At 44.4% G+C, this 27,743-nt stretch overlaps 1 protein-coding gene across 1 annotated transcript in view; it reads right to left on the bottom strand.

Annotated features, from left to right (window-relative positions):
- Positions 1–2,261: 2,261 nt before the first annotated feature.
- Positions 2,262–27,743, bottom strand: part of LOC116519268 (thrombospondin type-1 domain-containing protein 4-like) — a 61,568-nt gene continuing 36,086 nt past the window's right edge. Inside the window, exons 6-7 of the mRNA XM_032233107.1 lie at positions 3,422–3,558; positions 2,262–2,372 (exon numbers count right to left, since the gene is read on the bottom strand). Coding sequence (XP_032088998.1) covers positions 2,262–2,372; positions 3,422–3,558 — 248 coding nt within the window. The remainder of the gene's footprint in view (positions 2,373–3,421; positions 3,559–27,743) is intronic.

The raw sequence follows: 27,743 nt of genomic DNA, 5'->3' as shown, positions 1-27,743 counted from the left end.
TCAACTCCCAAAATTCCCATCAGAGCTGGCTGGGGAATTCTGGGAGTTGAAGTCTATCCATCTTCCAGCGACCGAGGTTAAGGAAGACGGCCTGATATCATTCTGCACCGTCTCATTTTTTTTTCATCCCGTAACGTAATAATAGAAATATAAGAAATTACAGTGCGATAGTAAACCATAGATCAACTTTCTGTCTACGTTTTCTCCTGGGCCATCTCTCAACTGAAAATGCCATAAATCTGAAAACTAATCAATGGTCTATGCAGATTCTCAATCATCCAGGTTATGGTTGAAGAAGGTCCTTGGATTAGAAGTGAATCCTTCCTTTTTTTTTTTAAGGAAAACAAACCCAACGAAGTCCAGTTATCTTTTGGAAAAGCACCTTTGGGACACTCATCTACATTCTTCAAAAAAAGGGATGAAATCCCACTTGGGCAAGCAATACAGCAGGTAACCACAATGGAACCAGAATTGCCCAGGACAAAGCAAGGGGAGAAACTCCAGTCAAGTGTTCACATGTCCATTCTACGTTTTGCTTAAAACAACAAGCTTAAAAAATCATTTTTAAGCAAGGGACCTATAATCACATATGGTGGACCTGCCCGGAAGCACAAAAATATTGGACAAAAATTTGGAAATGGGTGCAAGAAATTACAGGAGAGCAGATAAAATACAAACCCGAAATCTTTCTGCTGGGAATAATCAAAGGGAAATATACAAAGGAAATTAAGTACATATTAACACATATCTGCTAACTACAGCTAGAATAGCATTTGCCCAATGCTGGAAACAAAATAATACCCCCTTCGGACGAATTAGTGATAAAAAAAAAACTTTGGATTGTGCAGAGATGGAGAAATTAACACTGACATTAAAAGATCAAGAAGAGTTGGAATATTATGAAATATGGAACAACTGGTACAAATGGCTGCAAAACAAGAATAAAACTAATTAAGGCAAAGAACAATATATATATAAATATATATGGAACTGTGTATAAAGGTGTGTAAATATAGAAGTGAAATATTATATACATGTAAAGGTATGATGACACAACAATGTTGATGTAATGACTGTAAGGTGTTATAGAAGGGAAAAAATAATAAAAAATCTGTTGATAAAAAAAATCATTTCTTATCTAACGGTTGCGGGATAAAATCAGGGAAGAAGAAAGCAATTGTAGCTACTCCACTTCACCACGCTAAGTTGGAAGAGGGCTTAATATCTCCTTGACTCACACAAAACTCAGTCCAGCTGCACAATGCCCCCACAATGCAATCTTAAAAAGGAATCCACACCTTTGCATTATAAAAGCTTCCCAGCAGCAAATACAATGCCTGTGTCAACAGACTTGAAAGAGAAACCACAGCTATGGCGATTTCGTAATATCTACTTATCTGAACGCAAAAATCAGGTGTAGCTTTCAAGAGCCTCTTCACACAAAGTGTGGGGCCACTACAGAAGGCCTTTTCAAAGCATGGCAGAGGTCACGCGAAGGGATTTCACACTCCTTTGGAAATGAAGGAAAATGACATTCTTGGAAATTCAGCACTAAGAAAAGGAAATGCACGAAGGAGAATATTTCTAGCTCAGGGTTGAAATGTGGGGTCCTTGGTGACCTCTGAACTTGGCTGTTTTCTTGCAGACGTTTCATGACCCAACTAGGGAACGTCATCAGTGCTAGTAGGGAGGGGGGGTGCTCCCTGTTTATAGTCAAGAACGGCTACAGGAACTGGGTAGGTCTAGTTTAATAGAAAGAAGGACTAGGGGAGACATGATAGCAGTGTTCTAATATCTCAGGGGTTGCCCCAAAGAAGAGGGAGTCAAGCTATTCTCCAAGGCACCTGAGGGCAGAACAAGAAGCAATGGGTGGAAACTCATCAAGGAGAGAAGCAACTTAGAACAGGAGAAATTTCCTGACAGTTAGAACAATTAATCAGTGGAACAACTTGCCTCCAGAAGTTGTGAATGCCCCAACACTGGAAGTTTTTAAGAAGATGCTGTCTGAAGTGGTGTAGGGTTTCCTGCCTGAGCAGGGGGTTGGACTAGAAGACCTCCAAGGTCCCTTCCAACTCTGTTATTCTATTCTATTCTGTTCTACTTTACTCTACTCTGCTCTACTCTACTCTACTCTACTCTACTCTACTCTACTCCACTCCACTCCACTCCACTCCACTCCACTCCACTCCACTCCACTCCACTCCACTCCATTCCACTCCACTCCACTCCACTCCACTCTACTCTACTCTACTCTACTTTATTCAAGTGGCTTGCCTGTCCGTGTTGGTGGGACTGGTCTTAGAGGTTGTTGTGTTGAGATGTGTACTGTTAGCTTTTGGCAGTGCCTTCATTGATTGCTGGTCAGATGTTACCTAATGAAACATCTGCAAGAAAACAACCAAGCTCAGAGAGCACCAAGGCTCCTCGAGGGAATATGTATTTACATAGCAAGGAGTTTGGGATTTCTTGCCACCAGTTCTGATGGCAGCCAAGAGGACAGGAGGACCTATTCCTGGGGGGGAGGGGGGTTCATGATATAAAGGACCTAATAGGTATGGTTCTTGGCCACTTCCTTCCATCCTGGATGGCAGAAATCAACAGGCAAAGGGCACTTGCAGTCTTTGGCCTATTATAATGAGCTTCCAAAATATACCCAGTTGGATCCAGAAGGCCTGACTTAATGGGTCAAGAACCCGAGATTGACTCGGGATTGCCTTGGGCTCAAAAGATCTGAAGTCTGTGTGTTATTCAGCAGTGTTATCTGCAGAGAGGAGGCCAAAATCGCGTTTTTTTCCAGAGCTCTGAGTTATATAAACAAACATGCGAAGAACATCTGCGAATGAGAGTGTTAAAAGGGAATGCGATCATTTTGCGCACACACCGTGTTTCCTCCGTTTAGCCGTTCAATCGCTCCACGGTGCATTCTGACAGGAATCCAATGGAGTGTTACTCATGGCGAGTAAATGATTAAGAGACAAATTACTTTCCATGTTTTTGTATCTCCTCTTCCAGTGTGTCCGGCCGCATTGTGAAGTTGGCCTGTGGGCATTACACGGGCTCAGCTTGGATCAAAACATCAACAGTTCTCCTGGCCTTCAGCCTTGCATCAAAAGATGCCTTCCTAAATCATCTGAATCCCAGCCATATCTCCCATCTACAAAGATAGCGCCAACAATGCTTCCAATCCCTAAAAATAACTCCCAACAGCACGCCTGATCCTCTCCAGATGTGGATAACAAGAGAAACCAAGACTTACAGGAAAAGATTGTGTTTATCTACTAAAAAAGAAAGAAAGAAATCCATAGAAACGTACAGAAAATATTTATACTCCTTGTGGTCTTCTCTCATTTTGGGCTATAGGAAGCTGTAGGAATCACATGGAAGAGGAAACTTCCAACTTTCTAGTTCATGATCTCCTTACCTTGCATTGTCCCGACACGCAGATGGAGGTTCCGTTTTGATCGCACGGCGTCCCGTCGATAACTTTCTCCGCCTGTCTCACGTAGAAGCGATAGCCGACTGCTCGGCAGTTGAGTTCACATTTCTGGCTGCCCTTCACTGAAAAGAAACCAGAATGGGTCAAAGTAGGACAAGATGCAAGCACAAATATTTCCCCAAATCTTCTTAACATCGTTTCATCAGGCCAGCCCCATCAGCAGCAGAACGAAGAGGTTGCACCAGGAAGCAAATAATGTTTTTTTAGAAGGATGCGTCTAGGAATAGGATTTATGCAAGGATTCAAGTGGGACGTCGGGTCGAGGTGGCGAGGTGGCGCAGTGGGTAGAGTGCAGTACTGCAGGCCACTTCAGCTGACTGTTATCTGCAGTTCGGCGGTTCAAATCTCACCGGCTCAGGGTTGACTCAGCCTTCTATCCTTCCGAGGTGGGTAAAATGAGGACCCGGATTGTTGGGGGCAATATATGCTAACTCTGTAAAACCGCTTAGAGGGGGTTGAAAGCCCTATGAAGCGGTATATAAGTCTAACTGCTAACTCCTCTCCTCCTATTCTATTCTATTCCATTCCATTCTGAATTCTATTCTGAATTCTATTCTATTCTATTCTCTCTCCTCTCCTCTCCTCTATTCTATTCCATTCCATTCCATTCCGAATTCTATTTTGAATTCTATTCTGAATTCTATTCTGAATTCTATTCTATTCTATTCTCTCTCCTCTCCTCTCCTCTATTCTATTCTATTCCATTCCATTCTGAATTCTATTCTGAATTCTATTCTATTCTATTCCATTCCATTCCACCAATCCCATCCCGTTCTAGTAAGGGGTGTAACATAGAAAGCAAAGCCTCTGAACCACATTCAAAGCAAGTGGAACTCTTGCTGGTGTCATGATTTCCAACTTCACTCACATGTTTTCTACCAGGTTAATTTTTGTTTTCTCTCGAAACCAGAACTGAGCATGAGATCTCTCCACTTTGGGGTATGGTGGCATTAAGTGTTGGCTCAGAACACCACAGAAATGTTAAAAAGAGAGAAGAAAGAGGAAGCAGCAGAGGCATCTGATCTTCTTCCACCCTCCTCTAGAAGCAACAGAGCTTGGCCAGATTTCCTCATGGGCTGATATCGTGGCCAGGATTTGAGTGAGGAAAGGAAAGGCCTCCAAGAGATTAAGCTGTTTCGCAATCCCGTACTACCAATTTTAAACCTATTACTAACAATATAAAACACCTAACCGTTGTTTAAAAGTTATGGGCATCTGATTTTGCTTGGTTCTACTTTTTTTCCCTTTCCCAAGTTCGGGTCCGTAACGTTGCATTCATGTGTTAGATTTCTGCCCACACATGTGCTTCTCCTTTCTAGTGTGCAAGTGTTCTGTTTTGCAATCCATTTCTTTGCAAGATGTAAAGTTTAATGTAGCAGATTCCTTGGGAAGCCCACACTACGCTAACCCCCAAAACCTATCATCATCAGTTCTTATTCAGGGGCGGTTTTGATTTCTCCCAAATGTAGTTTTGAGATATCTTGAGATGGATTTTAGCACGTGCGATGAAGAAGATGCTTGTTCTCACCACACTAAATTCACTTTTGGCAGCTGATCCTACATCTTCTTGGACAGAGACCCAGGCAGGATTAATTTCGCAACCTTTGAAGCAACCATGAGAAATTGAGTGTTATCTGTTCCTAAACTCTATCCTGATGCTCCCAATTTAATGAGGCACTTCTAATTGCAAAAGCACATTCTCCCATATCTGTTTACAATCTCTTTCAAGGACAGTTTTTCCTGCAAACCTCTGGTTCAACATGACAACCAATTGCCCCCAGGACCTTCTCGCTCACATCAAGAGGGGTTTGGGCCACGCTTCATCATGGAATAAAGGAATCCTAGCAAAACAAAAGATATTGCTCAAGCTACTCGTATGAAGAACAGTTGCAGGAATTTTGCTATGTCTACTTTAATAAAAAGGACGAGGCTGACATGATAGCAGTCTTCCAATATTTGAGGGGCTGCCACAATGAAGAGGGGGGTCAAGCTATTCTCCAAAGCATCAGAAGGTAGGACAAGAAGCAAAGGATGGAAACTAATCAAGGAGAGAAGCAACCGAGAAGCAAGGAGAAATTTCTGATGGTGAGAATACTTAAATCAGGCGAATGGCTTTGTCTTCAGAATTTGTAGATGCTCCAACACTTGAAGTTTTCAAGAAGGGATTGGGCAACCATTCGTATGAACTGGTATAAGGCCTCCCTGCTTGAACAGGGGGTTGGACTAGAAGGCCTCCAAGGTCCCTTCCAACCGTGCTGTCCTGTTATACTTCATATCAATCTTGGCGATGACTGTCACAGCCAGTCCTGAGCCCAATGCTCAAAATAATTAAAGGATTAGAGGTGTCTGAATTGGAGGATAGAGCAAATGCGACATGATTCTGCCAGTCTGACTCTTGATTTAATACCAGCCCTTCTTTTGAAGAAATCTGTTAAGACTTTGCAAACACCTGGTAGATCCCATCCCTGAAACTGGCAACTTCAGGGGAGAGAATGTAGTCAGAAAAAGGAGGAAGCTATAATTGAATGAGATTATGTTTCCACGCCCAAGTTTGACTTTGAGGCTACCTATTCTTCCCGTATCCTCAGTGTGATTCCCCCAAAAGATTCCCCTGGAAAAAATGACGCATGTGACATGATCGTTGTCTTCCAGTATTTGAGGGGAGAAGAAGGGGTCAGAAGAAGAAGGAGGAGGAGAAGGAGAAAGAAGGAGAAGGAGAAGGAGAACTTAGTCACCAAAGCACCTGAGGGCAGGACAGATAGAAGGTTATCCAAGAGAGATCCAACCTAGAATGAGAAAGGGAGGGGGGGAGGGAGGGAGGGAGGAATGAAGGAAGGAAGGGAGGGAGGAAGGGAGGAAGGGAGGAAGGAAGGAAGGAAGGACTTGCCTCCAGAGGTTGTGGGTTCTCCAACACTTGAGGTCTTTAAGAAGAGAAGATAGAAGGTTATCCAAGAGAGATCCAACCTAGAATGAGAAAGGGAGGGAGGGAGGGAGGGAGGAAGGAAGGAAAGAAGGAAGGAAGGAAAGAAGGAAGGATGGAAGGAAGGAAGGAAGGAAGGAAGGAAGGAAGGAAGGAAGGAAGGAAGGAAGGAAGGAAGGAAGGACTTGCCTCCAGAAGTTGTGGGTTCTCCAGCACTTGAGGTTTTTAAGAAGAGATTGGACAACCATTTGTCTGGAATGGTACAGGTTCTCCTGCTTGAGCAGGGAGGGTTGGACTAGAAGACCTCCAGGGTCCCTTCCAGCTCTGTTATTCTGTATTCTGCAAATCTAATCCTTGATATAGAAATGTGGGTGGGGGGGAATACCTTTAAAAATCACAGGTCAAACTACCTTTTAAGAGCCTCATGCTCTTCTTTAGGGAAATTCTGAGCCAAGAAGTTCTCATATTTCTTGCCTCCAATCTGTTGAATACCGAATCATGTTTCATAAATCACTGGCCCTTTCTAATCTCTTTCCCTTCATTTATCTGCCATGCTTATCCTCTTGTTTCTCCCCAGGTCACGTAAATCTTCATCGAGTTTGGGAAAGTCTTCCTGAATTTGTTCAGGCTTTTGACATCTGTCTACCCTTAACCCATCACTCATTCCAAATACATACCAGAGGGGAGAAAAACACACACCCCCCCGCCAAAAAAATGATTATTAAGAGTTTATGGGAATGAGCCAGTAACATACCATTTGTTTACTGCTTTTAAGAGCATTCCATGAATAAAATTTAGACATTTAAATAGATGCTTTAACCAAACATGTAGCTAAAATTACTTATTTCAGTCTGAGGAATTGCCCTGCTTTTAATATCATGGAATTTTAGATATTTTTCTCCTTATTAGGCCGTCTTTGCTCAAAGAATCTCGGTTAAGATCCCTCTCCTTATTTTGTATCTCTGACAAATTTTTCCTCCTTTTAGTGCTGTACTTGAATTATTTGCAACCCCTGGCAAGAAAGTCACCAAGTCTTCTGCACTCTGAAAAAATTGCAATCTCGGGTCCATCTAGAACAAAACCTTCTGGATTGAAACCGACGTCCTTCTGAGGAGACATATCATAAGGACCTCATCGAGGTGGTGGGATCCAGGGGCAACGCTACCATCAGAGCACAGTATGACTTGGTTAGAAGCAAGGGGAGATCAGCATTCCTTTGCTTTCCCTAAATATTATAGGGTGGGTTTTGTTTTAAAACCCTCTCATCATCAAAGTACCTTAACCAGGGGTGGGCTTCAAAAATTTTAACAAGGGGTTCTCTGCCCGATTGCTGGGTGGGCATGGCCTAGTTGGCCTCCTGCAACACAGCAAGGGAGGGGGCCGTTTTTGTCCTCCCCGGGCACCGGAAGCTTTCCTCGAGCCTCCAGGAGGGCGAAAACAACCTCCCCAGGCTCCGGAGGCCCTCTGGAGGCCTTCCCAAACTTCTGATGGGCCCATTTTTCACCCTCCATGAGCCTCTGCATGGTCCCTGCATTTACCTGCATCCAAAAAGGGCCGCATGGGAACTCCTGGGAAGAGCAGATCGGAGTGGGCGCGGCCAGCCAGGAGTAGGATTTTGGGGTTCTTCGAACTGCACAGAATCTTAGCTAGAGGTTCTCCCAAACCCCCTGCGAACCCCAGTAGCCCACCCCTGGCTCCTTAACTAGGCAGTATTCTCTCCTCCATTATTGTGTAGAGACTGAAAAAAATCAGATACGGTGCACTGAATAGTTTAAAATTCAGCTGATTACGTTCTATCAAGTTGATGCCGGTTGTTTTAGCCACCCCGTGCATCTTCCTCCATGATGATCTGTTCCTAATCGGGTCCTTCAAGTCTTCTAAAGGTGGCTCCATCATCACTAAGTCCTGCTGGCCTTCCTCTTCTCTTTATTTCCATGAGAGCTGGATCTTGATAGTGATCGGTTGGTTAATGATGTGTCATTCGGCTGGCGCTGAACGATGGGACCAACTAGGTTTCAACTGCTGCGACATTGTTTTAACTCTTGGCTGTGCAACGTCCAGAGCCCCATTCAGTGAGACAGGTGGTCGTATAAGTTTATCAAATAAATGAATAATGTTCTCCAGGGGAATCTATCCCCGATTTGTTCCTTTGGGTCTTCCAACTTTAAATCCACCCCCCCCCACCGCTGTTTGATTGCCCCCTTCTTCTTTTTCCTTCTTCTTTTAGAGCCGAGGTGGCGCAGTGGGTAGGGTGCAGCACTGCAGGCCACTTCAGCTGACTGTTATCTGCAGTTCGGCGGTTCAAATCTCACCGGCTCAAGGTTGACTCAGCCTTCCATCCTTCCGAGGTGGGTGAAATGAGGACCCAGACTGTGGGGGCGATATATGCTGACTCTGTAAACCGCTTAGAGAGGGCTGAAAGCCCTATGAAGCGGTATATAAGTCTAACTGCTATTGCTATTGCTATTTTCCAGCATTTTGAGACATGCCTCAGGGAGCAAATTTGGGGTTCTCCTTAAAGAAATTCCCAGCATAAATTATTTGGTTTTTGCCTAAGGGAATACTGAGGTTATGAAGAAGAAGACCAAGTGAAACCAATGGGACAACAGGAATTAAATTGGGGTGGGGGGTGGGGGGTAAATGAAAAGGGGAAAAGAAAAAAAAAAGAAGGGGAAACCTACTACAAAAGTCCTCTTGCTTTCACTAAATGTCCACTGGGGGTCTCTACAAGCCCACGCAGTTGTTGAAGTTCTCCGTGAATTGGGCCTGTGTACGGTTAAGTGTCATTTTCATCCACTTAATATTTATATAAACTTTCCCCACAGTTTATGGGAAGGAAGTGGCTCCACCCAACCACTCGCTCAGTTCCACTCATTCTGCCTTCGTATTTATTCCTCGCGATAAGCATCCCCTACGAATGTAGTTTTATTAGGTGGTGGTGATTTAGGTGACCAGGAGAAGCAGATGCCCCATCTCATGGCAACGGGCCAATATAAACAAACCTTCAAAGGAGGCTTCACTCACAAGAAGACCATCCCCCCCCCAAGCCAAAAACAGGGGGGGCCTTGATCCCCTCTTGGGGAAACTCTCAATATCAACTCTCAATATCGTAACTGGAGACCATCGGAAGAGAATCAAGGAGGTCTCCGTTTCTGCATGAAAACTCAGCGGTTGCGTTTGTACAGATTTATCTCGTTGGAGGTTTCACGCTACCGTCCGGGAGGAGGCTCACGATGGTTAAAAGAACAACCATTCTTGTCCTCTCCTGTAGGAGGTTAGCATCACACACACCCTCTCCTAGAAAAATTAAATATCCTGGGAAATATTGAAAAGGCAGAATATTATATTTCCCCGGATCAGAAATGGAGAAACATGGTTTGTTTTTTTAAGGCAGGAAGCAGACTCACTCTTAATAGACCCCACCTCTGTCAATGGGCCACTAGGGGCCCTGAGCTAGTCTACTCTACATAACAAAGTTAGGATTGGCCTTCTACAGAAACTCACCACAGGGCACCTGGGAAGAAACCATGCTCAACCAAACCTGGGCTCAAAACACAGCCTAGAGAGTTGCCCCTGCATGGTCCCATGGGAGTCTGACAACCAATCAGATTACATTTCTTACACAGGAACAGGAAACAGAGAGGTGAGGCCGAACAGGGAGTATAAAACCAGGAACTTTCAGCATCTCGCGCTCTCTTTTCTTCTTCACCCAACATCTGGAAGCATCTTTCCCCCCAGGACTCAAGCCGTGTGGTCCTGTCCACCATTAAACCATCTTTCCAAGCAGCCTCCATGTTTCCAGTGTCTTTTTCCCCACTTGGAGCTGAACCCAGAAGGACGTTTCCTCCGACACTCCATTAACTTGTCTTTGAGAAGTAGGATGGCCTTGATCATGACAGATGTCATTTATGGCCACCGGAATCAGTTGTCATCGATGGACCTGCCTCTTCTATGAATTTGTCTAACCGTCAAAGATGCTGGTGAACATGACACATAGCTTGTAAGTTCCACATTCATCTGCGGACAATGCTGTGCGAATGAATGGCATAGCGGTGTAGTAATTCCCCAAGAGGGTTGGAAGGAGGAAGCCAAGAAGGATCATGAAGTTCGTGAGACCATAGTGGCTTCCATTACAGAACTCCCCTTCAATACTTGTGTCCAAAGGATCTTCCTCATTCTTCAGTTTGCAACTGCAAAGAAACACTTGGTGGCATTTCTACTCTCACCCAACAAAAATCTGCGTTAATAGCAATAGCAGTTAGACTTATCTACCGCTTCATAGGGCTTTCAGCCCTCTCTAAGCAGTTTACAGAGTCAGCATATCGCCCCCAATCCGGGTCCTCATTTCACCCACCTCGGAAGGATGGAAGGCTGAGTCAACCCTGAGCCGGTGAGATTAGAACAGCCGAACTGCAGATAACAGTCAGCTGAAGTGGCCTGCAGTGCTGCACCCTAACCACTGCGCCACCTTGACTCTTATAATCCATACCTTAATCCAACCTTAAAACCCAAATCCTCCCCTTTGTCTGCTGGAAGTACGCACTCAACCTTCCAGAGGCGAAAGGAGAAATGCAGATAAGCTCTGAGAAAATGCAGGGTGCCAAGTTGGCCTCAGTTTACCTCCCTGAGCGTCTTTTCATCTTCTCTGCAGAGATCTGCAGATTAGGAGAGGGGGGGGAGTATTTTGCCCCAGGTGTAGTCTTTTGGAATGCACCTCCGCCATGACATCATGACTGAATGGAGAAAAGAAGTCGAGAGACGGGAAGGGATATTGTCAGGTTCACACCCCGTGGAGGAGAACATTCCAGAGTTTCGTTTAGATGATTTATCGCCCCCGTCTTTAACTCCTGCAAGCCTGCCTTCGGAAGAAGCCAGAAGTTAGGGAAGGCAGCTTTGTCAGCCTCCTGACAAAGAAGGTTTCCTACAATCTCTGGAACTCCATCAAGAGACCCCCAAAGCTTTGCTGAGTTAGCTGAAGAAGCATCCTTTCTTGATAATACCCAACGATGCATTGACATCGCTTGATAAAGCAAAGGAGTTCCAAGCTTCTCTCTTTGCAATGCTCGGCTCCCGATGCTTTGGAAGGACAGCGCATAATGAGCCCATGCAGGCTGCAACATGTCCACCAAACAATGGAGAGAGAACGAGCCCCATTAACAGGTGGGGCGGTGACTCTTGCTGGGGACTCAAAGGAGAACAAGCTAAAATTACAATCTCCCAAGTTTCGTAGGCAGATCCTGGGCCTCTCTAAAACGCAAAGCTCCGCTGTCATTTTTCAGCAGGAGGGAAATTATTCAGAGACACACAGAAGAGCGGCTTTAACCAGCATTTGTTTTCATTTAACGGCACGGAAATAAAATGCAATCAACGCTAATTTTCTCCCACCCAACCACCCCCTTAGTTACAACAATAAGCTGCTTCTGGCTTTGCCTTCTCTGGGTCAAAAAAAATGAAATGCGCTGGGATCGGCCTTTTGATATTGCTGTTAATGGTAGATGAAATCATTAATGTAGAGAGTCCTTGGCTGTGATCGAAATTGACATCGCTAAGCAAAATGGTTGTTTAAATGAAATTGCACCTCGTTTTACCATCTTTTTGGCCCTGGCTGTTAAGCCAATCACTGCAGTTGTTAAGATAATCATTCGGTCATTAAGCAAATCCAGTTTCTCCCCTTAACTTTGTTGGTGGAAGCCAGCTGGGAAGGTCACAAAATAGCAATCCCCTGACTCCAGGATGCTGCAATTGTAGAAAATTCATGCTAGTTGGCTGAATTTTCATCCCATGACGTTGAGGATGCGGCCAGAAGTCATCAATGTGAGGAAAGCTATGGCAAACCTAGACAGCATACTGAAGAGCAGAGACATCAGCTTGCCAACAAAAGTGTGTATAGTAATCAAGGCTATGGTTTTCCCAGTTGCAATGTGCGGCTGTGAAAGTTGGACCATAAGAAAGGCTGAGCGCCAAAGAATGGAGGCCTTTGAACTCTGGTGCTGGAGAAGACTCCTGCATTGAGTCCCTTGGACTGCAAGGCCATCCAACCGGTCAGTCCTAGAGGAGATCAACCCTGACTGCTCTTTAGAAGGCCAGATCCTGAAGAGGAAACTCAAATACTTTGGCCACCTGATGAGAAGGAAGGACTCCCTGGAGAAGAGCCTCATGCTGGGAACGATGGAGGGCAGAAAAAGAAGAAAGGGACGGCAGAGAAGGAGGTGGCTGGATGGAGTCACCAAAGCAGTCAGCATGAGCTTCAATGGACTCCAGAGGATGGGAGAGGACAGGAAGGCCTGGAGGAACATGGTCCATGGGGTCGCGATGGGTTGGACATGACTTTGCAACTAACAACAACATAGATAGATGTGTAGGTAGATAAATAGATAGATAGATAGATTTAGATAAAGAATGACTAAACCAGTAAGTCCCAGAGGAAATCAACCCTGACTTCTCTTTAGAAGGCCAGATTCTGAAGAGGAAACTCAAAGACTTTGGCCACCTAATAAGAAGGAAGGACTCCCTGGAGAAGAGCCTCATGCTGGGAATGATGGAGGGCAAAAGAAGAAGGGGATGGCAGAGAAGGAGGTGGCTGGATGGAGTCACCAAAGCAGTCAGCGTGAGCTTCAATGGACTCCAGAGGATGGTAGAAGACAGGAAGGCCTGGAGGAACGTTGTCCATGGGATCGCGATGGGTCAGACACGACTTCGCAACTAACAACAACAACGATTCTAATGTGATGACACACTTAACTCCACCATCCAAATCTGCCTGCTTTTCGCCTTCAGAAAGGTATCTCTTTCCCCCAAAAAAGGCCTTCCTTTGCAAAATTGCAAAGACAAGGAGCATCTGGTGGTCAGCCTTGGCTTTCAAGGACACATCATCAATCTTGCTAGTCCAGTTCTGGACCCTCCAAGGGGTCTATGCCTCCAAGCTCAGAGAGAAAAGGCTGTTTCTTCTCCCCGTTTCCCAGGAATGTTTTGGTGCCAGAAGTTAAACTTTGGAATTTGCGTCCTGCGGAGCAAAAACTTGAGAACTGATCCACATCTGGGATCTTCTCCTCCAACAGAGGAAGAGAAAAAAACCCCAGCAAGGGGGCAGCTTGAAGAGACGAGTCCTGTTTCATAAAGGAAGAGATTTAATGAAATGAATACCCGCTGATAAAGAATTCCACCCGTGATCATCAAGCTAGCGAGTGTATGCAAAATATGAAAACGCAACAACGGAAGGAGGGAAAGGAGAGAAGAGGAGAGGGAAGAGAAGAGGAGAAGAGAGGGAAGGAGAGGGAAGGAAGGAAGGGTAAAGGAGAGGGAGGGAGGGGTAGCAAGAGTAGGAGGGGAGGGGAGGAAGGGACGGAAGAAGGGAGGAATAGGGGAGAGGAAGGGGAAGAAGAAAAGAGAAAGTTGAGGAGGAAAGAAGAAAGTAGAAAAGAAGGGAGGGAAGGAGAAAGAGAGAGGGAAGAAGAAGTAGAGTTATAGTAATATAAGATTTACGGGATGGCAGGAAACCAATCTCGAATATATTAATATATAGATAGGGGAAGAAAGGAATTATAAATGTTAAAAAGGATAATGTAGCAATAGCAATAGCAGTTAGACTTATCTACCGCTTCATAGGGCTTTCAGCCCTCTCTAAGCGGTTTACAGAGTCAGCCTCTTGCCCCCCAACAATCTGGATCCTCATTTTACCCACCTCGGAAGGATGGAAGGCTGAGTCAACCTTGAGCCGGTGAGATTTGAACAGCCGAACTGCAGATAGCAGTCAGCTGAAGTGGCCTGCGGTGCTGCACTCTAACCCCTGCGCCACCTCGGCATAACACTAATAACATCTATCAGAAATGTATATTTGTGAAACGTAAGTATGTATGAGTAAGAAAAATAGTAAACTTTTCCCAAAAAACAGAAAAGCTAGCAACAGTGTGTGGATTTCAGCTCCCAGAATCCCCTAGCGGGCATGTGAACGAGGCCATCGTTTCAGTTATGCTGCACTTTTTAAAGCTTTAACGCGAAAAGTAAGACGGCAATACTCCGAAATAAACTTAATCCAGTTGTGCATTTGACAGACAGCTTGAATTCTTCGCAATCTGCTTTATTTTGTCAAACAAGTTTAAAGTGGGGCGGGGGGGGGGGCAGCCAAACACATCTTCGCCACACTTCAGAAAGGAAGATGTCAGCAGTCCAGTTGCTGAACAAGGATAAATAAAAGTTAAATATTGCTTGGAGGCAACTGCCAGCACTCTGCTCCAATCTTCTAATGAATTGCTACAAGTCCATGCTTCCCAAACAACAATGATTTCCCGGTCTCTTTCTCCCCCACTTTCCAAGTTGGCTCGCAAGATCTGGCTTTTTTTTTTCAATTTTATTTTATTTTTGTTTTAATCTGGTTGGCCGCTTTTTCGGATTCTTAAGAAATGCATCTCGCTCTTAATGAGATAACCAAAAGCAGAATTATATTAGCAGGCGTGGGGCACACAGCCGGGCCCAAGACAAAGTTAATTCCTCGAACGTGATGCTTCCCTCTTGCCTGGAGGAAAACCTTCAGATCTCGGGCAATGTCAAAGCCATGAAAATATACGATGCGGCAGGGTTGCCAAGGAAGGGAAAAAGGGGCAGCGAGGATTTAAAAGGCCTTCGCAAATCAAAACGCCTTGCAAAGCTGAAAATGTTAAAAAGCCGCTGATGGTAATAAGCTCGATGCGTTTGTTCTGATTGTTTCTTTGCGTGCAAGGGGAAAATAGGGAAGGAAAGTTAACTCAGATGGTCTTGGCTTTGTCCAAAACACTGAACCACATTTTCACCGTATTTTTGCCTGGCGTCTTTGATTGAACGAACCATGGTTAGGTTAACCATCGGTGATTGTGTAATAGGAGTACAGTCCTGGGGGCAATCTGCGCTTAGCTTCCAAGGAACCACAGTTGATTAAAAAAAGAGGGAGGATCAATTAATACTAAAACAGAGGTGTTGTCTTCTTAATTAGTGCTCATTAATTAAAACCACGGGTGGGTGACTCAACGGGCTAAAATACAGATCCCGGATTGCAATCCACGTCACCTAAGTTCATACAACTTCCTAGGTCAAAATCAAATAACAGAATAATAGAGGTGGAAGGGACCTGGGAGGCCTTCTAGTTCAACCTCTAGGAGACCCTATAAATCCCAGACCAGTGTTTCTCAACCTTGGCAACTTGAAGATGTCTGGACTTCAACTCCCAGAATTCCCCAGCCAGCGAATGCAAATTTAGAGTCGTGGTGGCGCAGTGGTTAGAATGGAGTACTGCAGGCTGATTCTGCTGACTGCCGGCAGTTCGACCTTGTCTCAGCTTTCCATCCTTCCAAAGTCGGTAAATGAAGACCCAGATTGTTGGGGACAATCTATAAACCACTTAGAGAGGGGTGTAAAGCACTATGAAGTGGTAATATAAGCTTAAGGCAGTGTTTCTCAACCTTGGCCACTTGAAGATGTCTGGACTTCAACTCCCAGAATTCCCCAGCCAGCGTTCGCTGGCTGGGGAATTCTGGAAGTCCAGACATCTTCAAGTGGCCAAGGTTGAGAAACACTGTCCCAGACCAATGGTTGTCCAATCTCTTCTTAAAAGAGATCCACAACTTCTGGAGGCAAGTTGTTCCATTGATTAATTGTTCTCTCCATCAGGAAATCCCTCCTTAGTTCTAGATTGCTTCTCTCCTTGATTAGTTTCCATTCATTGCTTCTTGTCCTACCCTTCAGGTGCTTTGGAGAAGAGCTTGACACATTCTTCTCTGTGGCCCATTTATAAGACCCGTTGGATGATTGGGTATTGCGTATTGTGTGAACCGAACTATCTTTTCTTGAAACATGATTCGCTCGCTCTACATTAGCTCTGAATTTTCCATCTAAGGCATCTTATCTCCCACTCCGTTCTTTTGGAAGGCAACACTCACTGTTATGTACACTAATGCTATTGGCAACGGGGATGGGCTCAATGAATATGATTCTTATTTGCCCTCTAAATCAGTGTTTCTCAACCTTGGCAACTTGAAGATGTCCGGACTTCAACTCCCAGAATTCCCCAGAATTCTGGGAGTTGAAGTCCGGACATCTTCAATTTGCCAAGGTTGAGAAACACTGCTCTAAATACTTCAAAACTGCCTGAATATTCCTTTATAAAAGGACATAGATCTGAATCAACTTGGAAAATGATCAGCTGTATGGTTGAAAGACAGGAGGTAAGGATAAAGGTAAAGGTTCCCCCACACATATGTGCTAGTCATTCCTGACTCTAGGGGGCGGTGCTCATCTCCGTTTCAAAGCCGAAGAGCCAGCGCTGTCCGAAGACGTCTCCGTGGTCATGTGGCCAGCATGACTCAACGCCAAAGGCGCACGGAACGCTGTTCCCTTCCCACCAAAGGTGGTTCCTATTTTCTACTTGCATTTTTTTCTGCTTTGCTGGCTGAGGAACTCTGGGAGTTGAAGTCCACAAGTCTTAAAGTTGCCAAGGTTGGAGACCACTGCCTTAGATGATAAAGTCACGGGTGGTGATCTGACTTAGGCTTCCCAAAAGCCGACTCCTCGTCCCGATAAAACCTCTTTTATTTAGGTTAAAGGGAGATCCTCTCCAGCAAATTCCCGGCCAACAATCTTTCAAGAGATTTCACAACTCCAGACCTTGATCAGGCTTGGAGAGCTGCCAGGCCGATATCTTCTAAACGCCACGCTGTAGCAGCAATTCATTGGCAAGAAATGAAGAGCTGAGGTGGCGCAGTGGTTAAATGCAGCACTGCAGGCCACTTCAGCTGACTGCAGTTCTGCAGTTCGGCGGTTCAAATCTCACCGGCTCAGGGTTGACTCAGCCTTCCATCCTTCCGAGGTGGGTAAAATGAGGACCCGGATTGTTGTTGGGGGCGATATGCTGACTCTGTAAACCGCTTAGAGAGGGCTGAAAGCCCTATGAAGCAGTATATAAGTCTAACTGCTATTGCTATTGCTAAATCAGGAACAGATCTTCACTCTTAATGAACTGAACTAATTGTCTCCTGCAAACTCCCCTCCCCTTTCACTTCTCTTTCCTCCCTACGGGAGGGGCCATTCACCGTCCGCCTATGCCTTTACTCCAGAGTCAGCCCTTGTTCCTTAACGGTTCCTTTCTCCTGGCAGCTCTGCCCATGCGCACATCAGGAACAGGCCCCAGCTGTTCTTCTGCCTCACTGATCTCCGACTCCAAAGGCATACGGCCCTGGCCCCCTCTCTGCCTCCGACACAGAGCCCTCATTAGAGCCTCCCCCAGACTCCAGGACTGGCCCATGTTCCTCCCCAACCTCCTCACTGTCCGAGTCCGCCCCCAGCTCCACTGACCGACTGCAGGCCACAACGGGTGGGGACCTTCTAGGTTCTAGGTTAAAGGTAGATCTGAATCTGGGTCTGTCCAGTTACAAGTTCAACACTTCAACTAAGCCACTGCAACCTCCATCCCTTCTCTTTTTGTGCCGAGATGTGGTTTCCTCGCCTCCATTCTGCTCTGATCGTGCCATCATGGCCATCTCAGCATTCCAGCCCTGCTCTAAACTGTTACCCAGCGTTTATCAACTATGAGCCTTTCACGGCAGATTAACTTGGTTAGAAAGTGAGAAAATGCAGTTGAGTTTTCCCCAAGTGGATCTGGGAGAAAAGAATTGTGCTGTTCAGCGCAACTGTCCCAGATCAACTAAGAATATATCTCAGCCTTCTCTGTCACCCTGGAAGGGCAGATCGTATCAAGCATCAAAGCCGGCCAAGACCTGGGGCCCAATGATGGTTAATGCGCTCTTGTCTGGAATTAATTTCAGACCTCTTTTTTTTTTTTCCAACACAGCATCTCCATCCCACAGCCAGACCCTGGGAGAGCATTAACAGGCCAAGCCAAAGCAGAAAGAAAGAGAAGAGAGTGTTGCAGAGATGTTGTGTGAGAAAGAAAATAGTTATTTCCAGAGCAACCTGGAATGGGAACGCAACACATCTGAGTATGGTTTCATCTGCTGCGCATACGCACATTACATCAGAGTTAAGCTATGGTTTCTCTCTCTTCTTTTGGGGAGACAAGCTGACCTTTGGCAGGTGGAGCCCACTTAGACATATCAAAGCAAGGCAGCGGTGAAATCCAGCAGGTTCTGACAGGTTCTGGAGAACCGGTAGTGGAAATTTTGAGTAGTTTGGAGAACTGGCAAATGCCACCTGTGACTGGCCCCTAACTAAACTGTAACTAAACTGTAACTAAACTAAACTAAACTAAACTGTAACTAAACTAAAACTAAAACAACTAAAACAACTAAAACAACTAAAACAACTAAAACAACTAAAACAACTAAAACAACTAAAACAACTAAAACAACTAAAACAACTAAAACAACTAAAACAACTAAAACAACTAAAACAACTAAAACAACTAAAACAACTAAAACTAAAACTAAAACTAAAACTAAAACTAAAACTAAAACTAAAAACTAAAACTAACACTAAAACTAACACTAAAACTAACACTAAAACTAACACTAAAACTAACTAAAATTAAACTAAAACTAAAACTAAAACTAAAACTATTACTATGTTTCCAAGAAGATATTGGCAACTTAGGATAGGTTCAGAGAAGAGCCATAGAAATCCAAGGACAACTTGAAGAAATTTGAGATGTACAATCTGGAGAAACCAAGACGTGATACCTTTGTTCAAGAACAGAAAAAGAAGTTGTAGGGAAGTTATTCAAGATCTCATTTCCACAGCTACAGAAACTTTGAAGTTGCTGGCACATTATTTATAAGTACGAGAGGAAGCTTTCTGGCAGGAAGACCTCTCTAGTAATGGAACCAACTTTCTGGTTCCACATCTCTGGGAAGGTTTTAAGAAGAAGCTGACCAGACGTCCCTCAAGAATCATTTCGTTGGGTTTTCCTACCCCTTGCAGGAGATCGGGTGGGATGATCCTCACGTCCCTTCCAACTCCACAACTCCATAATTCTACGCTAAAGCATGAACCATGGTTTGAGAAGTCACCACTGGATGCACACGGCCCACTCATCCATAATGTCATGAGTTGTTGGCTTAACCAATTGATGGAGCCCAGATCTTCCAGGAAGGTCACAAAGGTTCCCAGTCCCAGGGGACCAATTTTCCCGGCGGAAGAGGGGGAGTCTCTTTCTTGGCCATTTGGCAAAATTCCAGGCGGAGAGGGGAGGGGAAAAGGGTGGGAAAAATCTTTGCCAAACTGCTATCACCGAAAAGAAGAATGTACTCACATGTTGCAAGCTATAAATTATGTGTCTCTCTCTCTCTCTCTCTTTTTTTTTTTTACAGAGAGCAGCTTTCACAAGAGCCGATGTTATCCATTGTCCTCTCTCCGTTGGAAGACTCACACAACCGCCAACGGGCCTCTTAACTCTTAAATCTAGCCACTTGTCATTTTGCAGAAAAGTCGGCTTAATGAAAGGCCACTCACTCAGCTATTTGTCGAGCTCGATGGCTAAGAATGTCTAAGGAGATGAAGAGCAACAAGGCCTAAAAGCAAAGGGCGAGTTTGGAAGGAAGATTTTAAAATTAAATGGGATTTATGGAATGCATAGCTGTGGTCGGAAATTTTCAAAGCCACACACACACACACACTCATAGACATAGACATACATACATACATACATACATACATACATACATACATACATATATATATATATATATAAGGAAAAGGTTCCCCTCGCACATATGTGCTAGTCGTTCCCGACTCTAGGGGGCAGAGCTCATCTCCGTTTCAAAGCCAAAGAGCCAGCGCTGTCCGAAGACATCTCCGTGGTCATGTGGCCGGCACGACTCAATGCCGAAGACGCACGGAATGATGTTCCCTTCCCACCAAAGGTGGCCCCTATTTTTCTACGTGCATTTTTGTGTGCTTTCGAACTGTTAGGTTGGCAGAAGCTGGGACAAGTCACAGGAGCTCACTCTGTTACGCGGCGCTAGGGGTTCGAACCGCCAGACTGCTAAGATTTCTGATCGACAAGCTCAAGCCACCATTTTTTAAAAAAAACTCGTAGCTGGCAGAGGAATTCTGGGAATTGAAGTCCACAAGTGAAGTTGTGCTTGGTGTCTTCTGAGCTTCGTTGTTTTCTTGCAGATGTTTCATTACCCAAACTAGAGTATAGTTGGTGATATCATTAGCGCTAGTCATTTCAACCCCGAGCTACAAATATTCTCTTTTCTTGGCCCACAAGTCTTAAAGTTGCCAAGTTGGGAGGGCCCCGTTTAAACCATTAAATAGGCTTTCCTTGGAGAATGGATGTCCAACCTCGGCAACTTTAAAACTTGTGGGCAAGGCATGGGCAGTAGGAGAAAGCCCCCTATGCCAGGGGTCACCAATCCATATGCTCTGGAGCCGCATGTGGCTCTTTCTTCCCTCTGCTGTGGCTCCCTGTTGCCAGTCGGCTCCACAATTGGTAGGGCTTTTGGTTAGGATGCTGCGCTAGAAGGGGACCAGTACAACGCAATGGGGCTGGGTGTCCACCACATGAATGTGCGCAGCAGACACACACACGTGTGCAGTGCGTGCTTGCATACTTACCGCCCACGATGCTCCACAATGCCTCTGCGATGCTCCAGCTGATCAGCAGAGCGTCACGCAGGTGCCGTATGCTCCCTGCACAGAAGCCCCGAACCGCTCAAATACAGGTAAGGAGCGCGGGTGGGTGGGTGAGCCTTCCGGAGCACCATACCGGAATGGTACCTGGTGCTGCCAGCAGGAACCGGTACGCCCGTACCAGGGCGTACCGGTCGTATCCCACCACTGGAGGGGACTCTGTGGTGGGGGAACCAGGCTTCAGTTTGGCTCCAGAATTGAGTGGGGGGCTTCCAGTTAGGACCTTTGTGTGGCTTTTTGAGTGTTTAAGGTTGCCGACTCCTGCCCTCTGCCAAACGAGTCTCGAGGTCCCTGCTTCTCCTGGATTCATTGTCTTCTGCCACCAACTGAGCTGGTGGATCCCAATTGCTTTGACTTGTCCTGTGCACCAAACAGATCACCAAGTAAAGATAACCGGAGATTTCCCCAACTTCACTTGAAATTCTTCCGCTGTTTCAAACGGTCCCACGAAGCCTTCTGCTTTGGTTGGAGAAAAGGCTGCTGAGCACAATACTTTCCCTCAAACTCCCTTGGAGGAAAATGTGCGAGGAGGAAAGAATGAAAAGGGAGGGGGGTCCTAAACACAAAATACCCACCCACCCACCCTATGATTTGGGCTTTCAGATCCCACAGACCAGGAAAGGGAGTCTATTTTGTGTCGGTTTTTCTCACTTTATGATGCAAACCAGTCCCCCTTTTTTAATGAACAAACTCTGAAGACATTTCAAAGCTTCTTCCAAGATTTATGAAGGAAGCCACAGCTAGACTTCTTACACATGCCCCCCCTTTTTTTATTCCCTCAACTTTCAGATGGGGATGCTGGGGGTTTGTTGGGTTTGTTACCATGACAACGTATTTATTTTATTTTTTTAACCCTTCCAGCATTCAGTTTATTGAAGAAACTCTAAACTCTGTTGGAAGATTATCTGGCTAGCTAGCTAGCTATGGATCCTCATCCATTCATCATCATATACATTCATCCATCCAGTTTCTATTTCCTTCCTTCCTTTCTTCCTTCCTTCCTTCCTTCCTTCCTTTCTCAGAATATTGTTCTATCATTCAGCCATCAATTATCTATCATCTCTTTCATCTATCTATCTATCTATCTATCTATCTATCTATCTATCTATCTATCTATCTATCTATCTACCTACCTACCTACCTACCTACCTACCTACCTACCTACCTACATACATACATACATACATACATACATACATACCCATCTATCTATCTATCTATCTATCTATCTATCTATCTATCTATCTATCTATCTATCTATCTATCTACCTACCTACCTACCTACCTACCTACCTACCTACCTATCTATCTATCTATCTATCTATCTATCCATCCATCCATCATAATAAAACCATATCAATACAAAAATAAAAGAACAGACTGAAAACAGAAGTAAAACCTATAAGTAAAATATCTGAAGGACCACAGCCCATTTGCCTCAACCCTTTTGAGTGACCAGGGATCCATCCTGGTCTGAATCAACTTCCTATATAACTAAGATTTTTCTGGGTTGATACTTGGTAATAAATGCCCCGGCTTGTCATAAATCTTTCGGTTGTCCTTGGTCTATTGTTCATTTCCTTCTCTTTCGTCTTCTTTTTCTACAGATCTCAGCCAGATTCTGATCTCCGAGATACTTGAAACTCTCAATCAGACAAAACAGTTGTTCTTGATGATTATTTCAGATAACAATTTAAAGCTTTGATCTGCCAGTCTTAAAAGAAAAAGAAAAAGCTCACCGCTTTACTTAGCTAAACAGAAGTTATCCAGAATAGCTCAAAGCCAAGAATATCTGAATAAATCAAGTTGGAAGCACAAGGTAAGCATCTGCATTTTGTGAGGCTTCTGCAGAGTTGATTATCTTTCTAAAAAACTTTCTACAAAATGGGGGTTAGTGTGTGTGTGTATATATATATTGTGTGTATATACAAATACAATACACACACACACACACACACACACACACACGCCATACCCTTACTGGGATTTGAACCTGGCCTGTATTACATATTAGGCAGATGTGTTAACCACTAAGCCACAAGGTTCTCCTCCTTTATAAGCTGAGCCAGGGAAATAGGTATGTATTTAGTGGGTATATTTGGGCATACCAGGGGTTGTGACACTAAATACATATACATACATACATACATACACACACACACACACACACACACACACACACACACACACAGACTTTTGATGGGGAAGAGAAAAAGACAGAGAAATCGGAACAAGTCAAGGATTGTGAAATAAATCCCTTTTAAAGCAAACCCTCAACTTAAATGGGATACTTTTCCATGCCGAACAGATTCCGCAAAACGTGCCTTTTCCTGGACTAAATTGCTTCCATGCATTTTCGTTATTAGTGCCGTGATCAATTGGCTGGAATCCTTTAGATTCCAATCTGGATAAAGCTGCTTCCAACTTATCTACACTTAAACCATCTCCAAACTATATGCGAGGCTAATTTGTGGCCGGCCTGATACCCCAACCAACCCTCAGCCCGCAGGTTTAACCATGGTTTAAGAGGGATCCTAATTTGTACCAGGGTTCTGTCGCCAAGAGATTTCCCTAAACTAGAATGACTGTTTTTTGGATCGAGATGGGGAGCTTAATCAGCCTCTAATCTCCCCCTTTTTTTTTGGGCTTTGGGAGACATAAATATCCCTCCTAATACCGTTTTTTGTAAAAAACAAAATTCATTTTCTGCGCAACGTCGCATGCTAAAGCGATTTGTTTTCGAGGAATTGCTTTACTCTTTAAACCATAGCAAAGGCAGAGAATAAGGCGGTGGCGGGGGGGACGGGGGGGAAGCATCAATCGTCAGCCATCGTACAGCCAGTGAAAGCCACTGGGATGGAATCCAAAGTGGTGATTCACCATTTTGGGTCAACTTCCGAAGGCAGCTCATATTAACAGACGGGAAGAAAGTATTTCTGTTGTATGAAAGTAATATAGGGATGCATTCTAAGGTTGGCGTGCTGGAAATGTCTCAATCGCAGGACCTGTTTCTGTAATTTGCAAAAGAGAGAGAGAAAGAAAGAAAGAGAAAGAAAGAAAGAAAGAAAGCAAGCAAGCAAGCAAGAAAGAAAGAAAGAAAGAAAGAAAGAAAGAAAGAAAGAAAGAAAGCAAGCAAGCAAGCAAGCAAGCAAGCAAGAAAGAAAGAAAGAAAGAAAGAAAGAAAGAAAGAAAGAAAGAAAGAAAGCAAGCAAGCAAGCAAGCAAGCAAGGAAGGAAGGAAGGAAGGAAGGAAGGAAGGAAGGAAGGAAGGAAGGAAGGAAGGAAGGAAGGAAGGATTGATTCTCCTTCTACCAGCTGCCTCTCCCACTCGAGCTTCACCCGGATCCAAGGGGCCTCATCCATCAGAGCATTAGCCCTGCAGACTGGAAATGAGACGATTTAGGCCCCAATTTATCTGGAACTTGACTTGACCAAGTGGCATCTCCCAACAATGCACAATTAGGAGTCTTCTGCTTAATATGCAAGGCTTCGTTTGGAGCCCAGGCAGATGTTAATTGCAGCTCTCGGCAGACCTTGGTAGAGACGGGTGGTTTTCAAATGAACCCGGGATTTTCTAAGGGGTTTTTTTACTCCGCAAAAGTGCTTACTAGGTTCAGCAATGGGAAAAATGCTAAAAAACGGCCTGGGGGGGAATTAAACCCTAGAACTGAACTAAAAGGCGCAGCGGCTAGAGCCCAAATACTCACGATCGTGAAACGGATCTCTAAAAGAGGATTGCGTATGAACGCCTGATGCGGATTTCAAATGCGGGTTGATGGGTTTTAATAATTGATGGCTATTTGGTGTATGTCACTTCATTGCACGGAAGCTGGAAAAACAAAAAGCATTTTCTAGTGGGAAGAATTCTCCATGACATTCACCAGATTTACGCTGTTTTCTTGAGGGACGCGGTGGCTCAGGGGCTAAGACGCTGAGCTTGTCGATCAGAAAGGTCGGCAGTTCGGCGGTTCGAATCCCCAGCACCGCGTAATGGAGTGAGCTCCCGTTACTTGTCCCAGCTTCTGCCAACCTAGCAGTTCAAAAGCACGTTAAAAAATGCAAGTAGAAAAATAGGAACCACCTTTCAGCCTTCAGCGTTGAGTCATGCCGGCCACATGACCACAGAGACGTTTTCGGACAGTGCTGGCTCTTTGGCTTTGAAATGGAGATGAGCACCGCCCCCTAGAGTCGGGAACGACTAGCACATATATGCGATGGGAACCTTTACCTTTATTCTGTTTTCTTAGTTATGGACTACCTTCTTCGTATCTCTCAACCCAACATAAAGATCCCACAAGGGGGACCTTGGTTTTCTCCGAGCTCGGTTGATTTGTTGCAGATATTTCATTACTCAACTAGGTAATATTATCAGTGCTAGAAACTCCACTCCTTTCTAGTACTGATGATGATGTTCCCTAGTTGGGTAATGAAACATCTGCAAGAAAACCACCAAGCTCAGAGATCAGCAAGGACCTCAAAACCATCCTCCTCCTATCCTCCTCCTCCCTTCACCTCCTTTTCTCCTCCTCCACTCCACAAACCCCACTGATGATGTTACCTAGCTGGGTAATGAAACATCTGCAAGAAAACCACCACACTCGGAGAACACCAAGGACCATGCTGCTCAACCCTGAGCTACAGATATTCTCTTCTATTCATATAATGATCCCAGCCAAGAATGAAGTCCTGAACTGTGGTTATATCCACACCAAACCCTCCTTTGCCCTGCCTGCCACAACTTGCTTTCCTCAATGGTTGAATCACAGCATTGGCACTTTTTGCAAAATGACACCTTTGTTTCTCGTTCTAAATGCAAAGCTAGCAGACCGAGAACAATTGTGGGTAAGACCTAAATATTGCAACACAGCAGCAGCCATGAGGTGGCCACACTCACCACCTCCTGCACCTCAAAAATAATAAGACCTCCCCGAAAATAAGGCCAAGCGCTTATTTTAGGCATCAAAAGAAAACAAGACCCTGTCTTATTTTTGGAAAAACACGGTAGATAAAGATATAGCTCCACCTTCTATCATTGGAGCTATGAAAGTAATAAAGGCTGGATTTTTTTAAAAAAATGAAATAAATAAATATCAAAAAACTCCTCTATACCCCCGCAGGTTTGCACCGTTCCACCTGGCCACCTGGTCCTTCAGGCAGCAAAATTGCCAGCCATTTCTAAGCCATCTCTTTCAACAGGTCCTTGAAACACAACAGAGGAAGGAGACAGAAGAATGTAGGGTTGAAGCAAACACAAAGAGACCGTGAAAAGCACAAATATTGACATGAAAATTCAGCCGATGAATAAGGGGAAGAATTATCCTTGCCGACAAAAATATATATATATATATAGGAGAGGTTCCTTCTCCTAGAAGCCAAGATCAACTCTTTCCCCTGCTGGATGAGTCAGTTGCCTTCCAGGCTTCAACAAATAGTCCAAATATTTTGCATTCTTTCTCTACCCCAACACAATCACAAACACACACCCTCACCGAGCAGGAGACTTCCAATTCGTTGCCTCATTACAAGCCAAAGAGGACATGGATTTCCAAACATTTTGTTTTAAGGATCGGCTCAAGAATAATTTTGAGGGCAAGGGGAGCCCTCTGGGGTCTTGGCAGAGCCGCTGAAGGAAACCTCCCCGTGGATTCAGTTTGGCCAGTGGCTAGAAACGTGTCAGATCTGAATGGGGGGGGAGTTGTTGTTTTTAGAGCACGTTTGTGATATGGATAGGCACACCAGAAGACAAGGAAGCTGGTCAGAAGGAGAATCAAGCTGAAAATAAGGAAGAATTTCCCGACAGTGCGAAGAATTAATCGATGGAAACTCTCGCCTCCTGGAATGGAGGGTTCTCTGTCGCTGGAGGTCTTCAAGAAGAGATCGGACAATGATTTGCCCAATTTGGTATAAGGATTTCTGCCTTGGGCAGCAGGTTGGAATAGAGGACCTCCAAGGTCCCTTCTAGCCCTATGATTCTATGATTTTATGATGCTATGATTCTATTATTCCATGGTTTCATGATTTCATGATGCTCTGATTTCATGATGCTCTGATTTCATGATGCTCTGATTCCATGATTTTATGATGCTATGATTCCATTATTTTATGATGTTATGATTCCATGATGCTATGGTACTATGATGCTATTATTCCATGATTCCATGATTTTATGATGTTATGATTCCATTATTTTATGGTGCTATGGTGCTATGATGCTATTATTCCATGATTTTATGATGTTATGATGCCATGATTTTATGATGCTATGATGCTATTATTCCATGATTTCATGATGCTATCATTCCATGATTTTATGATGCTATGATTCCATGATTTTATGGTGTTATGATGCTATTATTCCATGATTCCATGATTTTATGGTGTTATGATGCTATTATTCCATGATTCCATGATTTTATGATGTTATGATTCCATGATTTTATGATGCTATGATTCCATGATTTCATGGTGTTATGATACTATGATGCTATAATGCTATGATGCTATGATTCTTTGACAAAAAGGGGAGAATCAAAACTAGCAGGGAACCAAGAAGATAATCCCAGAGCCAGATGCAAAGAATAGCACAAATAAATTGAATTGTTATTAAAAAGAAAATGGTGTGTGACCTGACATTCAAGAAAGATCTGCAAAGGCCACCTTCGGTTTGCCTTCAAGATTAATTAACCCTGCAGAGCAATCTTTCGCTATCCAT

The sequence above is a fragment of the Thamnophis elegans genome, chromosome 16, assembly GCF_009769535.1.
Source record: "Thamnophis elegans isolate rThaEle1 chromosome 16, rThaEle1.pri, whole genome shotgun sequence".
Lineage (NCBI taxonomy): Eukaryota > Metazoa > Chordata > Lepidosauria > Squamata > Colubridae > Thamnophis > Thamnophis elegans.
The sequence above is the reverse complement of the archived record's forward strand: the minus strand, read 5'-3'. Positions and strand labels throughout refer to the sequence as shown.